The sequence below is a fragment of the Colossoma macropomum genome, unplaced genomic scaffold (assembly GCF_904425465.1).
Source record: "Colossoma macropomum unplaced genomic scaffold, Colossoma_macropomum, whole genome shotgun sequence".
Lineage (NCBI taxonomy): Eukaryota > Metazoa > Chordata > Actinopteri > Characiformes > Serrasalmidae > Colossoma > Colossoma macropomum.
Window position 1 is genome coordinate 6,544,121 of NW_023494809.1, and position 16,440 is coordinate 6,560,560.

General features: G+C 42.1%; 1 protein-coding gene across 1 annotated transcript; it reads right to left on the reverse strand.

Moving 5' to 3' along the window:
* Window positions 1-4,590: 4,590 nt before the first annotated feature.
* alkbh8 (alkB homolog 8, tRNA methyltransferase) lies at window positions 4,591-16,008 on the reverse strand. The gene is made up of 11 exons (XM_036558349.1): window positions 15,862-16,008; window positions 14,618-14,852; window positions 13,012-13,143; window positions 12,667-12,762; window positions 11,447-11,551; window positions 10,298-10,368; window positions 9,485-9,591; window positions 8,952-9,103; window positions 7,990-8,246; window positions 7,581-7,730; window positions 4,591-5,165 (listed from the first exon to the last, which is right to left on the reverse strand). Exons 1-11 carry the CDS (start codon window positions 15,994-15,996, stop codon window positions 4,641-4,643), a joined length of 1,965 nt encoding a protein of 654 aa, XP_036414242.1. The 5' UTR covers window positions 15,997-16,008; the 3' UTR covers window positions 4,591-4,640.
* Between the last annotated feature and the right edge of the window lie 432 nt (window positions 16,009-16,440).

The window sequence follows — 16,440 nt, forward strand, 5'->3', positions numbered from 1 at the left end:
CTGGGATAGGCTCCAGCACCCACCGCGACCCAGAAGGATAAGCGGTTTAGATGATGTATGTATGTATGTATGTATGTATGTATATGCACACACACTCACACACGTGTACACTGACCAGCCACTTCATTAAGTCCACCTCCTTGTTTCTACACTCACTGCTGTCCAATTTATCAGCTGCACTGACTACATAGTTTCACTCTGTAGTTCTACGGTTACAGATTGTAGCCCATCTGTTTGTCTGCATAGTTGTACGCCCCCTTTCACTAAGGTGAGCGGCTCAGCGGTCAATATATCATTAAAATATAGTGTTTTTATCTATGAAATAAAAACGGGGGGCAGTTCCAGTTTCCTGTATGTTGTCCATGATAACTGCTGTACTGTAATGAACTCTGGTGAAGGCCGACTGATCAAACTAAGAACTAACTAACTTTGTGTCAGAAAAACATACATTAGCTACTATGGTGAGTGAAGCCAATAGGCCAATATCCAGACCCTAAACACCCCCCTGGGCAGCTCCAGTTCTGGACAGACAGAGTCGCTGCTATCAGCATAAGCCATATGTCTTATATGGAGGCTGAAAAAGTGATTTTAAAAATTTTAAAAATGAGTGATTTTAAAAATGATGCACTATTTGTGGATCTCATGGTGCTACATTGAGGGTAAACTGTCTGTCTGTACAAATCAGAGCCCACCGATCAGCTGGTAGAGCGATTCAGTCCCGTAACTCCACCCTGCTTTAACCCCGGGTCACCTTGTGTCCTGAAAAGACGTTTGTGGTGATGTTGTGGACTCACCTGACACTGGTTACCTTCTGGTGGAGTTTTACACAGCAGTGTTCTCTAAAACTAGGCAAGTGGGTGGTAGAAGCGGTCAGTAGAGAGCAGCAGCAGCGCCATCTGCTGGACAAAACAAGAACAATGCGAGATGTCTGCCTGTCTGCTCTGCTGCAGGTCTTTCTTAGGACTTTCTGCTGTGTTTTTAATTCACAGTTAAAAAGGGGGGCAGACCACCGAAACAGGGACTGTCCCTAGAAAACGAGTACATCTGCCTGTTCTTCAGTGGTCAGGACCCCCATGGACCCTCACAGTGCAGGTACTATTTGGGTGGTGGATCATTCTCAGCACTGCAGTAACACTGACGTGGTGGTGGTGTGTTAGTGTGTGTTGCGCTGGTACGAGTGGATCAGACACAGCAATGCTGCTGGAGTTTTTTAACACTGTGTCCACTCACTGTCCACTCTATCAGACACTCCTACCTTGTCAGTCCACCTTGTAGATGTAAAGTCAGAGACGATAGCTCATCTGCTGCTACACAGTGTGTTGGTCATCCTCTAGTCCTTCATCAGTGGTCACAGGACGCTGCCCACAGGACGCTGTTGGCTGGATATTTTTGGTTGGTGGACTACTCTCAGTCCAGCAGTGACACTGAGGTGTTTAAAAACTCCAGCAGCACTGCTGTGTCTGATCCACTCAGACCAGCGCAACACACACTAACACACCACCACCACGTCAGTGTTACTGCAGTGCTGAGAGTGACCCACCATCCAAATAGTACCTGCTCTGCGACCGTGTCCACATACTTTTGGCCATATAATGCCTGTATTTCTGTGTATATAGATGTGGTTTATACAACGAGGAACTTTTCATAAGTGAGTTTTATGGATATGAAACTAACCTACATGTGTGCAGTTATGGTAAAGAGGTTTGGGCTTCATCACTGGCCATACTTAAATCTGATACTGACATCTAGTGGTAAAAACAAAGAATATGTTTTTAAAAACAGCTTGAAGGATTCTGGAGGTCTCATTAAGAGAACTGAGGCATTTTTCATGTTTTTTTTAAAGGAATTTTTTTTGTAGACTTGCTGCAGTTTCCAAATATAAAAGATAAAAGAAAGTGAGGGACTGAGATATTGTTTCCAATAGTTTTAAGAAGATTTTGGCTTAAAACATAGTAAATAAAATGTCTATATTGGTGTTGTAGTCGTGGCGACCCCTGGTTCCTATCACCAGCACTGTAAAGACATCTGAACCATTTCTCACCAAATGGGGGGCCCAACAATCAAGATTAAAACAGTAAACTAACACTATATAGCCAAAAGTATGTGGACATATGACCATCATACCTACAAGAGCTTGCTGGACGTCCCATTCCAAACCCAAGGACATTAATATGGAGTTGCCCCACTTGCTGGCTGTAACAGCTTCCACTCTTCTGTGAAACTCTACACAAGATTTTGAAATGTCTGAGGGAATTTGTATCCATTCAGTTGAAGAGCATTTGGGGGATTAGAGGTGTTCAGTGGGGTTGAGGTCAGGGCTCTGTGAGGGTCACTGGAGCTCCTCCACACCAAACTTGGTCATGCTGGAACAGGAAAGGCTCTTCCCCAAACTGCTGACACAAAGCTGGAAGCAGATAACTGTGTAAAATGTCTTTGTGCTGCAGCATCAACATCACCCTTCACTGGAACTGAGGGGCCCAAACCCTGAGAAACAGCCCCGCCCATCATCCCTCCTCCACCAAACTGTACTGTTGGCTCTGCATTCTGGTAGGTAACGTTCTCCAGGCATCCACCAAACCCAGATTCATCCATCAGACCAGATAGTGAAGTGTGATTCATCACTCCAGAGAACACGGTTCCACTGCTCCAGAGTCCAGTGGCGGCGCTTTACACCCCTCCAGCCGACACTTGGCATTGCACATAGTGATCTTAGGCTTGAGTGCAGCTGCTCAGCCATGGAGACCCATTTCATGAAGCTCCCGATGTTCAGTTCTTGAGTGATGCAACAGACGATAGAGCATGTTTACACTCACTGGGCCTATGTTTAATTTATACACCTGTAAGCAAGGGGTGTGGAAGAAACACCTGAACTCAATTAGGAGGGGTCAGGGGTGGGCGATATGGCAAAAATATTATAGCAGGATGCTTCATGACATTTTCATGATACACAATTTGCATCATATTTAGATTTTCTGAGATTTAATATGTTGAAACAGTAAAAATAGAGCCTGCATTGCCACATTTAAAAATCCTAAAATAATAACAATAAACCTAAAATTGAAGATTTTTCTTCAGTGTTTTACAAACTGCACTGCTGTAAATCCAGTTAAACAGGCCTAATTGTGCTCATTTTGTAAACACGCAGTTGATCAGTGTTCTTTAAGTACTCAGTGTCCATGATGTGCTCAGAAAAGTGTTTAAAGCAATTATCACAATAATGATAAAATATCGTTATATTGTCCATCCTACGATGTGTGTCCACATACTACTGGTCATATAGTATATGTTACTGACTTTTGTCCCGTGATTATAGTGGGGCAGTGTAGTTCAGCTTGGCGTATGACCAATCAGTGCTAACTGATATAAAAATATATCTTCTGCCATCTGGAAAGAGGTACTGCAGCATTCGGGCCCTCAAAGCCAGACTGGACAAGGCATCAGATTCCTCAACTCCCACGGACTGAACTGACGGACACCCACACGGACCCACACACACACACACATACATAACACCCACACGGACCCACACACACACACACATACATAACACCCACACGGACCCACACACACACACACATACATAACACCCACACGGACCCACACACACATACATAACACCCACACGGACCCACACACACACACACCAATCAGGCATAATTTTATGACCACCTCCTTGTTTCTACACTCTCACTGTCCATTTTATCAGCTCCACTTACTATATAGGTGCACTTTGTAGTTCTACAGTTACAGACTGTAGTCCATCTGTTTCTCTGATACTTTGTTAGCCACCTCAGTGTCACTGCTGGACTGAGAATAGTCCACCAACCAAAAATATCCAGCCAACAGCGTCCTGTGGGCAGCGTCCTGTGACCACTGATGAAGGACTAGAGGATGACCAACACAAACTGTGCAGCAGCAGATGAGCTATCGTCTCTGACTTTACATCTACAAGGTGGACTGACAAGGTAGGAGTGTCTAATAGAGTGGACAGTGAGTGGACACAGTGTTTAAAAACTCCAGCAGCACTGCTGTGTCTGATCCACTCGCACCAGCACAACACACACTAACACACCACCACCACGTCAGTGTTACTGCAGTGCTGAGAATGATCCACCACCCAAATAGTACCTGCTCTGTGAGGGTCCATGGGGGTCCTGACCACTGAAGAACAGGGTAAAAGGGGGCTAACAAAGTATCAGAGAAACAGATGGACTACAGTCTGTAACTGTAGAACTACAAAGTGCACCTATATAGTAAGTGGAGCTGATAAAATGGACAATGAGCATAGAAACAAGGAGGTGGTCATAATGTTATGCCTGATCGATGTATTTCATAGTATGTTGCATCCTGCTTTGCACAACTCCACACACTCTCAGTACTGTGTACTGCCTGTGTTCTGTTTTGTATTTATTGCACTGCATTGTCTGCACTCTATTGTGTATATTGTATTGTTTTGGTCCTGGACGACTGTTGTTTACTTTCACTGTGTACTTGAATATACAGCTGAAATAACAATAAAGCCTCTTGAACTTGAAACTCTGCAAAATACTGAAGTTTACAATGTTCTCTGTGGAAGAAACCAAACGCAAATCAATTAAAACGTTTTATTAAGTTATCCAATTAAAAGCATTTGCTAGAAGTCACTGTGTTTTCTCCAGCACAACGCACCAGTTCCCCTGATCGTGATAGCTCTCCCGCACCTTCACGCTCTTCACTAAACAGCACACCTCCTCCAGCTCCCCCTGCTGGAACACGTGGTAATAACGGTGAAATACTCGGTCTTGACTGGACGTGGCTGCTGCTCTGTCTTCACTCCCACAGGCGGCTTCAACACCACCGTTCTTTCCACTTTTAAGGTGCCACGGAACCAGCAGGTCCTGAGAGGCGAACGCTGTGCGGTTGGTGTGGATGCTCAGCTTGGTTTGACTCACTTTCTCAGCAGGCTGTTCTTCCAAACCAGAGACATTACAGTCTCTGTTCTCCTGTACAGGTTTCCTCTCCTCTGTTCTAGAGCCCTCTTCCGTGTTCTCCTCGTTCTTGTTAGTCTTCAGGTATTTGGATTTCTGTTTGTTGTACTCCTGCTCTTTGGCCCATACGTAGATCAGCGCTCGACCCCCGACCTTCAGCAGCCGCACCAGCTCTTCAACAGCCGCCAGTCTTCGCTCCTAAAAATACAAACCACCCTCTCATTCACACGTTCTCCATCAGACTGACCGATCAATGAAATAATGAAGAGGTTAAGATGTAAACAGAGTCATTTAGAGTGGTTTGGTGTGAAACGCTCTGTTCTAGAGAAACTTACAGAGTCAGAACTGTTCACAGTGGTGGTGATAGGAACCAGACGTCCACCTCTAAAAGCTCCCTCACAGAAAGTTCCTACATGAAATGGTTATGAATTCACTGCCTGATGACTGAGACACTGTTTTATGATAGTTTAGAGAACTTAAACTCCATTCATGGTGGAGGGATACATGCAGGGCGCTGTGAGGCAAAATAGTCCCCAAAGAAAACTTATTATTTCAGATTTTCCACTTTTTTCATCATCAACATTCCATATAAACTCAGAAGACTCGTGTAGGTTCACTGGTGGTTCTGGATAGTAAATAAAATGTCTATATTTGTGTTGTAGTCATGGCGACCCCTGGTTCCTATCACCACCACTGTACAGACATCTGAACCATTTCACACCAAACCACTCTGAATCCCCCTGTATACACCTCACACACTGAATTATGGGGGACTTTTTTTTAATAACTGCCATTCCCCCTTTTATCAGCAGCCTTCTTAATATAGCTCTCAAGTACAATCTTTAAAAAGATGGTTCTTCTAGGGTTCTTTAGTAAAGAAAATGGTTCTGTATAGAACCATGAACACTTAGAAACCTTTGCTTGACTAAAGGGCTCTTTGCATTATGAAACCGTTCTTCAGATTGATGGAGGATGTGCCATAGACGTTCTATATAGAACCTTTTTAAAAAAAATGGTTCTAAAGCACCCAACAGGATTGACGTTGTAACAACAGAAGAACCCTTTTTGGTGCTATATAGAATCCTTTTCAAAAAGACTCTAAACAGAACCATCTACAGCACATTGTCCATCAATCTGAAGAACCATTTGCAAAGAATGATGTAAAGAACGCTTTAATCATGCAAAGTGTTCTTAGGTGTTCATGGTTCTATACAGAACCATATTCTTTACTAAAGAACCCTTGAAGAACTATCTTCATTAAGAGTGTAGGCTCACTTCCAAAGACATTGAAGCTCAACACATTTGCCTGTAAGCAGGTTCTGTGGGAAGCTATTCAGCGCCATCATGTGGCCAAATGATAAAATGGAAATATTAAGAGACACTTACACAGTTCAGCCCAACTGATATTAAGTTTGAGGCCGATGTTCATTTTAAAGGGCCAAAAATTCCAATAAACAATAATAAATGATGTGATGTTATATTCACGTTTTGTATTTTAATTTTATATTCAAACAGCTGTAGTTAAACTGCTGCACTGACTGATATGATTGTTAATTCTCAGTGCTCACATTCATAAACATAAATACACAGCAGAAACTCAGTGTTAAAGCCACACTGAATTCTCTGCAGCTCTGGTTTAAGTAGTTATTTTCCTTAGTTGTCCTCAGTTCTACTTATTTTAGTTTTATAACGTTATTGTCGCGCTTTATATTTCAACCATTCAGCACTTTTGTTCATGAACTGACAATTTCTGACACATTATTTAATCATTTAATCACACTGAGTGCCTCTCATACTCATCATTACCGTTATTTAATTCATTTAGTCTGATGCGTCTCTCATCTCTCATATACTCAATACCACTGAGTGTGTTTACATGCTCTGAATAATCTGATAACTGCAGAAAATCAGATTGTGTCAGTAACTGGTTCAGTGTGTTTTCATGCACTTGAGTAATCAGATAATGGGGAAATTCTGGGTCTACATGAGTCAGACAGTAATCAGATTTCTTCTTTACAACCAGCCAATAAACTCACAGAAGAAGACGAGACATAAACGTAATGTAAAACTCAAACATCATGAAGCGGCTTTTTTTAAAAACATTCCATCACTTTACCTGAAAAAATATGAACAAACATCATGAAGATGAAGAATATTTAAATCCTTCATTTCGTCAAGCGTGTATTTGGTTTCAGTGTCACTCCAAAAGTGTTTTGCTGCGTCTCGTGGCGACGCTGCTCGCTTATTTCTGGTACCGCCGTCTGTTTTCGCACATATTCACTGAGAAATCCGCAAGAAATCAGAGCAAGAGTTCACATGCACTGAGAAATCTGATTACTGAGCTACAATCCAGCCTCTTTATCAGATTTCTTAAACAGATTTCTAGATCGGATTATGGTGTTTACATGACCATATAAATAATCAGATAACTGCAGAAATCCGATTATGATCTGATTATTATTGCATGTAAACTCACTCATTTTTACGTAATTCTTTACTTTATTAGACCAACAGAGGGTTTATTGAGTATATTTAGGAAAAGGAGAAGAAGTTGTGGATCTGATTTTCCACCAAATTCTGAGCTGTAGTGTTTCTGTCTGAGCAGAGCAGCACCTTTGTGGAGAAGTGGTGGATGACGGCGATGGAGATGCAGGCGTCAAAGCTGGAGCTCCGGAGTGGAACGTTAAGGGCGTCAGACACAAACGCCTGGAACCCACGCTCGGCACAGATCCCCACCAGATTCACACTGCGGTCACAGCCCACCTACACACCACACACAGTGAGACCGACACAGAGACCAATACAGTGACCAGTGAGCTTTAAAAAGTGCATTTGTTCCTAAATAAACTACTCATCTATGGAAACCAAGCAGTGCAGAGTCTCTGTGCACATTCATTCAAATGGTATTTCCCTGCACTTCTATGAATCTATAAATCATAACTTTCACATAGGCTTTACATATATATATGTGTGTGTGTGTGTGTGTGTGTGTGTGTGTGTATAAACGTGTGTTTGTTCTTACCGTTACAATCTGAGGGTTGATGCCGAGGTATTTTCCGTTTCCACAGCCGATGTCTGCCAGCGTGTCTCCCGGCCGCAGAGAGAGCAGGAAGTCTCGGACTCTCGGCCAGGGGGCGTGACGCGTGCTGCTGAAGTGGGTGGAGATTTCCTCATAGACATGGTGAACATACTGCGCCTCCAAACGACACGCATCGCTATCGGCAACCGGAAGAGAGGGAGGGGAGGGGGGGCGCTGACTATCGCACATGGAGGGGTACGCTGAAAAACATACACACACACACATTTGGACCACTGAATCTCATCTAGTTTGGCTGGGTGGGCTGCCAGGTCTAGATTACTGTAGATCGTTTTTTGAATGGAAAAAAAAAATACACCAATCAGGCATAACATTCTGACCACCTCCTTGTTTCTACACTCATTGTCCATTTTATCAGCTCCACTTACTATATAGGTGCACTTTGTAGTTCTACAGTTACAGACTGTAGTCCATCTGTTTCTCTGATACTTTGTTAGCCCCTTTTACCCTGTTCTTCAGTGGTCAGGACCCCCATGGACCCTCACAGAGCAGGTACTATTTGGGTGGTGGGTCATTCTCAGCACTGCAGTAACACTGACATGGTGGTGGTGTGTTAGTGTGTGTTGCGCTGGTCTGAGTGGATCAGACACAGCAGTGCTGCTGGAGTTTTTAAACACCTCAGTGTCGCTGCTGGACTGAGAATAGTCCACCATCCAAAAATATACAGCCAACAGCGTCCTGTGACCACTGATGAAGGAATAGAGGATGACCAACACACACTGTGCAGCAGCAGATGAGCTATCGTCTCTGACTTTACATCTACAAGGTGGACTGACAAGGTAGGAGAGTCTAATAGAGTGGACAGTGAGTGGGCACAGTGTTTAATATACACACAGTGCTTTTCAGGATATCAACAAAGTTTTAAAACATTTCTGTGCATGTTTTACCGCAGTCGCAGGGTGTGTGTCGGATTTTGCGGAAGGTAAACGATGTCCTCATCCCCCGGCGGCTCAGGGTCAGGTTGCTGGGGTCAGAGGTTACAACTCCTGACCCCTCGGCCTCTGAAGCAGGAACCACATCAAACTTCCGAGGCGTTATACTGACACACACAAACACACATCATTCTAATGATCGTTCTAGTTACTGCAGTACAGCGGGACGAACGCCGTACTAAAGAGCCAATCATGGAAAAACGTTTCTTCGATTTGCTGAAATGAGTTTGCTGTAGTTGTAAATATAAACATTTCAAAATGTATCAGTTCCTTTATGGAAACTAAGCTGCAAAAAGAGCTTATTTTCATTATTTCTGTGCTGTCCTAAAACAAATATCTGCCTATTCCTATCCTACAATGTTTTAGCCCTGCCCACTTACACTGGACTGCTTCTTGAATGGAACACACACACACACACACACACACACACACACACACACACACACATATACACATGAAGTTCTAGGCTATAATTTCACGTTGCTCACCCGTGAGTCCAGAGGTAGCGGCTCTCTCCCTTCATCACCAGGAGACTCCGACTCGGCAACACCACGGCAACCGAGCGCCCATCTGGGTGGCGGAAATCCATTACAGTCTAAACAGAGAGCAAATAGAAATAATTAATTATTATACTGTATTTTAGATTGTTTTCGTTGAGCTGCCTGTACAGTAATAACATAGTTAATCCAGTTTATACGTCTTTTATCTTCTGTAAATAAACACTGCGCTCATCACACCATTCACATGAAGATACATCCACAAATATTATCTTCATAGCCAAGTACAGCTTTGAGAGATTTGTGCTTCTGGGTATCTTCAAGTGAACCATTTCTAACAAAGTAATCTACTTTCAGTTCAGCGAATAGTGAATAAAGGAGTTAATCTGTACGAATAATGATTTCTTATTTGTCAGTTTCTTCCAATTTTCCATTCCACCTTAAATGGTGCAGCTGTTACAGTCTGGTGCATTCTGTTACATATAACAGCTACACCACCTAAGACGAAACGAAAAATTTGAACGAGAAGCCAATTTCTGCCCTGTTGCTGCCTGTACTAAGAAGTTCTACTGCAGTTCTACACACTTCTAAAAAAATGTAATTCTACTCAAAATGCTCTCTGGAAGGCAACTTTTACTTTTAGTTCAGTCTTTATTTTACTACAGTAACATCACTTTTAGTGAAAGGCAGGTCTGAGCCACTCCTAAGTCCCTGAATATTCCTAATTATTTTGATAATTACACTTTTGAGCAGAATCTGTTACGTTTACTGACTTTACAGCATTAAATCTAATGTCCATCAGACCTTTGCACCCAGACTGAGCGAGAGGATGGTGTCTTCAAACGGCGAGTGAGTGTCCACATGGGGCGGGATTCCTAAAACAAACAATAAACGACCGTCATTTATCTGCACCACTTAGAGTCTGTTTAAAGACTTCTTGGCTGAACCATTTTCAGTAATGCATTTTGGACTTTTTAAAAGGCTTGCGTTGTTTGTTCTAGTTCAGCTTACCGAGTTTTCCAAAATCTTTACATATTTCAGTGGTTGAGATGTGAACAGTCATTCAGAGTGGTCTGATGTGAAATGATTCACTGTACAGAGAAATTTAACTGTGAAAAAACAGATTCCACACATAGAAGTTTTGTATTTTATGTTAATTTTGTGAAATGTACACAATTCAGAGCCATGAGCACTCTAGTGGTGTTTTTTTGGATCACTTAAAGGGAGGAAACCCACACCAGCAGGAGCTCGTAAATGTCTATACAGTACTGTGCAAAAGCTGTTTATCTGTTGTAGTAAGCATTTATTTGTTAAAAAAAATAATATTAAAATAAATACAAATAACATTGATATATATAAAAGTAACAAATAACATAAAAGTGAAAATTGCATGTGTGCCAACGCACATACCTCGAGGAAGCCCAGTATTAGCATTATTTTTAGTTACTATTCAATACCTGGTTTATCTAATCAACATTTCATTATGTTAAATCAGGTGCTGCTGACGGAAGTGAATAAATTCATGCCCAGAAGAATCTTCAATTTCAACAATTTTATCTATATTAATTCTAAGGATGTGGGTTGTTTTTTTATTGTCAAAAAGTGGATTCCTCAGATAAATGGCTTTAACCAACATGTTTAGGTGCCTTTACTTTTGCACAATACTGTTCATTTTTTGTTTAATCAGTAAAGTCTAAAAAAAGACAGAATCTTAAATCTTTGCTGGCTTTTCATTTGACAAATCAGCCCCAAACAGCTTCAGTGCACTTTGTATTACGCAAGACTCTCTGATCACAAACGTTCAGATTTACTCTGCAGTGTTTAATTATCTGATGGACGACAACTACATTAACACCACCAGACCCCTCTGAATGACTCTGTTTACATATTAATCATTTAGTTGCCAATTAATAGTTCAAATAATCTGCGTGTAAATGATCCATAGTGGCTCACCCTGTCCACTCTGGTACTGGTTGACCGTTAGCTGGTCAGGAAGAACGCTGATGTGTCCTTCAGAGAGACACTTCTGCAGCACAGCGCCACACTCTGGCGGTAAACCTGCACACAGCAGCAGGAAAAAAAGATATTATTATAACACACACTTAAAAAAGATGGTTCTACAAGGTTCTCTAGTAAAGAAAATGGTTCTATATAGCGTTAAAAAGGATTCTCCTACAGTTATCATGTCAGGCTTTTTACAACAGAAGAACCCTTTTGGGTGCTACATAGAACCATCTACAGCAATTTTCCATTTTATCAGCTCGACTTATTATACAGGTGCACTTTGTAGTTCTACAGTTACAGACTGTAGTCCATCTGTTTCTCTGCATACTTTGTTACCCTGTCCTTCAGTGGTCAGGACCCCCATGGACCCTCACAGAGCAGGTACTATTTGAGTGGACACAGTGTTTAAAAACTCCAGCAGCACTGCTGTCTGATCCACTCAGACCAGCACAACACACACTAACACACCACCACCACGTCAGTGTTACTGCAGTGCTGAGAATGATCCACCACCCAAATAGTACCTGCTCTGTGAGGGTCCATGGGGGCCTGACCTCTGAAGAACAGGGTAAAAGGGGACTAACAAAGTATCAGAGAAACAGATGGACTACAGTCTGTAACTGTAGAACTACAAAGTGCACCTATATAGTAAGTGGAGCTGATAAAATGGACAATGAGCGTAGAAACAAGGAGGTGGTCAGAATGTTATGCCTGATCGGTGTGTATATATACAAACAAAAGCAGTCCAGACTCCTTAGAAGTTCAGTGTGAGTGGGCGGGGCTAAAATGTTGGAGGCTGAATAGGCAGATATAAGTAAATGTGCTGGTTTTCGTGACCTCACAAAAACGATGACTTTAAATGACTCACTGTAATGAAAATACAGCACTGACAAATCAGATTATTAAAAAGTTCAGATCTCTGTGTTATTATAAGTGTTTTTAGCAGTTGCAGACGCAGGTTAAGGTGTTTTGGTGATCAGATCACGTTCAGATTTCACTTGACTGCGTGAAAAGCCGAGTGTAAACACCTCCAGTATGTGCTGATACTGGATCACGCAAACCACACTGGGAGGGTCAGAGATGGATATTCACTCCATTTAACACCAGTGTAAACAGAACACGTTTATCTGTATACAATTACGTGAGCGGAAACGAGTCCGCCGTCTTACCTCCAGGTAAAGGTTTGTCTTTGTCCACGTTGTTGTTATCATACCGAAACTCGTACCCATAATGCTTCACTCTCCTGTGTTTCAGTTCTTTCTGCGCTGAAATAAAAACAAGATTCAGAAACAGATGAATTAAATCTACACGTTTCAATGAACAGACGTACCAAATAATAATAAATATGATCAGATTTGAAATGTAAAATACTTTTTGGTGTACAAACGACTACAATATAATATACAGTACAATCACTTTAAAGACAAAAGACCACGCCCACTTTTTAAAAAACACTACATATCAGAAACTAATGAAGTATGGAGCATTTATGTCTATAATCACTCATATCTGACCTGTCAGCTCCTCAGTGTGGGACGTCCAGTCAACAGCCTGCAGCAGCTCAGCCTCTTCTTCCACAGATACAAACTCCTCCAACACAGAGAGACCAGGAGGAAGAGGAGAAACACCGCTGACCTCACTGTCCACTGAGAGAGAGAGAGAGAATAAAGTGAGACAGTGAGATTATATATGGGGGGTAGAGAGAGAAAGAGTGAGATGTTTAAGCAGTAGAACACAGAGGGAGTGTGTTCTCGCGAAATAACATCACGGCTGTGATTTGGTCGCCATAGATCATCACAGCCGTGATGTTATTGGCGATAACACACTCCTCAAGTGTTCTGTTGCTTTAATACAACAGTTAAATAAATAAAGTAATAAATTAATAAACCGGGCCGTGAACGCGGCGTTTAATATGGTTTAATGTTTGCAGTTCCTTCACCAAATTATAGTTCCTTAACGAGCAGCTTGTTGCTACGTCAGAGTAACGAGCTCCGCCCACTCACTGCGCAGCCGGCAGTTCGTTCTCCAGCTCCTTACACTGAATTCCCAAACTGTCATCACCACTGAGCAGCTTTTCAGTCGGCAGCTGAGACAGAAGAACAGCTGAACAACCTGGAATAAGCCAGAAATGAACCCAACACCATTCGCCAAACTAAATGGGCTGTAAGATGCTTTACAGACTGGCTGGAACAAAACAACATTAATACTGATCTGGCAAAAACTGACAAAACTGAGCTAAACTTGATATTGTGGCAGTTTTATGGCTCAGTCTGATTTGGTCAGACTCTGAAGATCAGACTACACGTTTGGCGAATGGTGTTGGGTTCATTTCTGGCTGATTCCAGGTTGTTTAGCTGTTCTTCTGTCTCAGCTGCCGACTGAAAAGCTGCTCAGTGGTGATGACAGTTTGGGAGTTTAGTGTCGTCTCATCTTCAGAGTCTGACCAAATCGGCTGTCGGTCAAAAGTGATCTTAAAAGTGTCCGTTTTCTGTTTGTGGCAAAGTAAGAAGTAAAAACATTCAAATGGCTTGAGCGTCTCCTACAGCTGTCAAAGTCGTTGCTTAGCAACGGCATCTCAGCAGAGTGATACAGTGTTTGTGATGTTATGGTGAAATAAGAGCACAATTAGAACGCTTCTCAACCAATCAGCTTGCGTGGCCGGAACTAACTGTATAACTGTATAAAATGAATTAAAAGAGTAAGGCAGTGCATGTAAAACAGTGAACGGCACAAAATGGATTAAAATGAAAAGGATTTTTTTTTAATAAAAATAAAAGGTAAGAGGACTAGAGAAAACTGAAATTGAAAACTGAAAAAAAAAATTGAAACAATAAAATTAATAAAATAAAACAAACACAAAAAATAAATACAAAAAGAAACAATGCATAAAAAGATCAACTTAAAAAATGCTAATGTTTCCAGCTTTAAAAAAGGAAAGCAAAGCAGATGCCAGACAAATACTAACAGCTCCAAATCTCTGGAGCACAGAATCAAAAAACTCCTTCACCAGCTTTTAAGCACCTATCCAGTCTTTACTCCCTTCAGCAGTCTGACCCACAAAAACTAGTACAATTTAACAGCCCTTAAAATCAGCTATAAAGGCTGTTTTGTTATGTTTACCTTTTTCAACGTAGCTGAAGTACAGCGTGACCTCCTGACCCTGACTCCTCAGCACTCGCCCGTTCAGCAGCCGGTGGGCGCTCTGACCGTCCTCCACTGACGCGTACGTGACGTAAGCGTACGGTTTATTAGGAGGCATGAGGAGAGACTCTACAGTGCCCCCTTCCTTAAGGACCTCCAGCAGCAGCTCTCTGCTCACTCCGTTCCCCAAACCTCCGTTAGACACCACCAGATTCTGCAGATACACAAACACACACGAGTCATCATGACAGTGTGGGTGAAAGTGTTTTGAGAAGTTTGGAATTAGAAATAATAACCGATTCTCCTTCAGTACTGTGATGTATTAGTGAGTGAATCACGGTTTGGGGAGGATCTCTGAGCGAGCTGAGTGTTCTGTGATGGGGGGACGGGTTGAGACGTAATGTAATGGTGTTATTTTGCCCCAGCTGCTGGTGGACAGTGACCTCATCTCATATACAATAATATCGATGATATACAATAATATCACCATTTCAAGGTAATATTTTATTATGTAATAATCGACCCCTTGCAATGAAAAACATACATATACCATAAAGCATCTGAATACATCACTAATCTTTAAAGATTACAATAGAATGACATAACGTTGAGTCTGTAGCTATTCCAGTTCCCGATGTTTGAGGGGGAATTCCACCAATTTTTCAAAATTCCCCCATAATTCATAATTTGAGATGTAAACAGAGCGATTCAGAGTGGTTTGGTGTGAAATGGTTCAGATGTCTTTACAGACACTATCTATCCAGAACCACCAGTGAACCTACATGAGTCTTCTGAGTTTATATGGAATGTTGATGATGGAAAATAGTGGAAAATCTGAAATAATAAGTTTTCTTTGGGGACTATTTTGTCTCACAGCGCCCTGCATGTATCCCTCCACCATAAATGGAGTTTAAGTTCTCTAAACTATCATAAAACAGTGTCTCAGTCATCAGGCAGTGAATTCATAACCATTTCATGTAGGAACTTTCTGTGAGGGAGCTTTTAGAGGTGGACGTCTGGTTCCTATCACCACCACTGTGAACAGTTCTGACTCAGTAAGTTTATCTAGAACAGAGCGTTTCACACCAAACCACTCTGAATGACTCTGTTTACATCTTAACCGTTTAATGATGTGTAACTTTTGAGAAATGGGTGGAGTTCCCCTTTGCTGTCAGTCTTCAGTCTGTACTGTAACATAACGGTGGTGTACCCGGCTCCGGTACCTGAGTGGGCTGCTGTGAGGTGCTGAGTCCTGCGTGTCTGAGCAGAGTCTGCTGTGTTTTTCTTTCTCTCCGCTGAACTTTCAGCTCTTTTTTACTCCTCTTCTCCCTCCTCACGTTCCCCACTGCAGCCTCCATCACGGCGCACCTCCTAACTGAGTCCCCAGCGCAGCAAGAGCTGCCACATCAGTTCCGCCACAGCGCGCCATCACTTTTCATTAATGCTATTTTTAACGGAAGCCCTGAAGCTCTGCGTATGCGGAGCCCCGCTGGTGACATCGAGTATAAATAAAAATAATGTGTGGCCACGACTTAGTAAGGCATGGGAATGAAATAATTAAGCCTTAACCACAGCTTAATAAGGCATGATCTCGTTCCCTTGCTTTACTAAGTCATGGCTACGACTTAATAAGCCGTGATCTTGTTCCCACGCCTTACTAAGTCATGGTCATGACTTAATCATCTCGTTCCCATGCCTTACTAAGTTGTGACAACGCATTATTTTAATTTTTACTCGATGTCACCAGCGGGCTGTGTGTGTTTTTCTGAGTTATTTTCATTTGTTTTCTCAGAGCCCTGCTG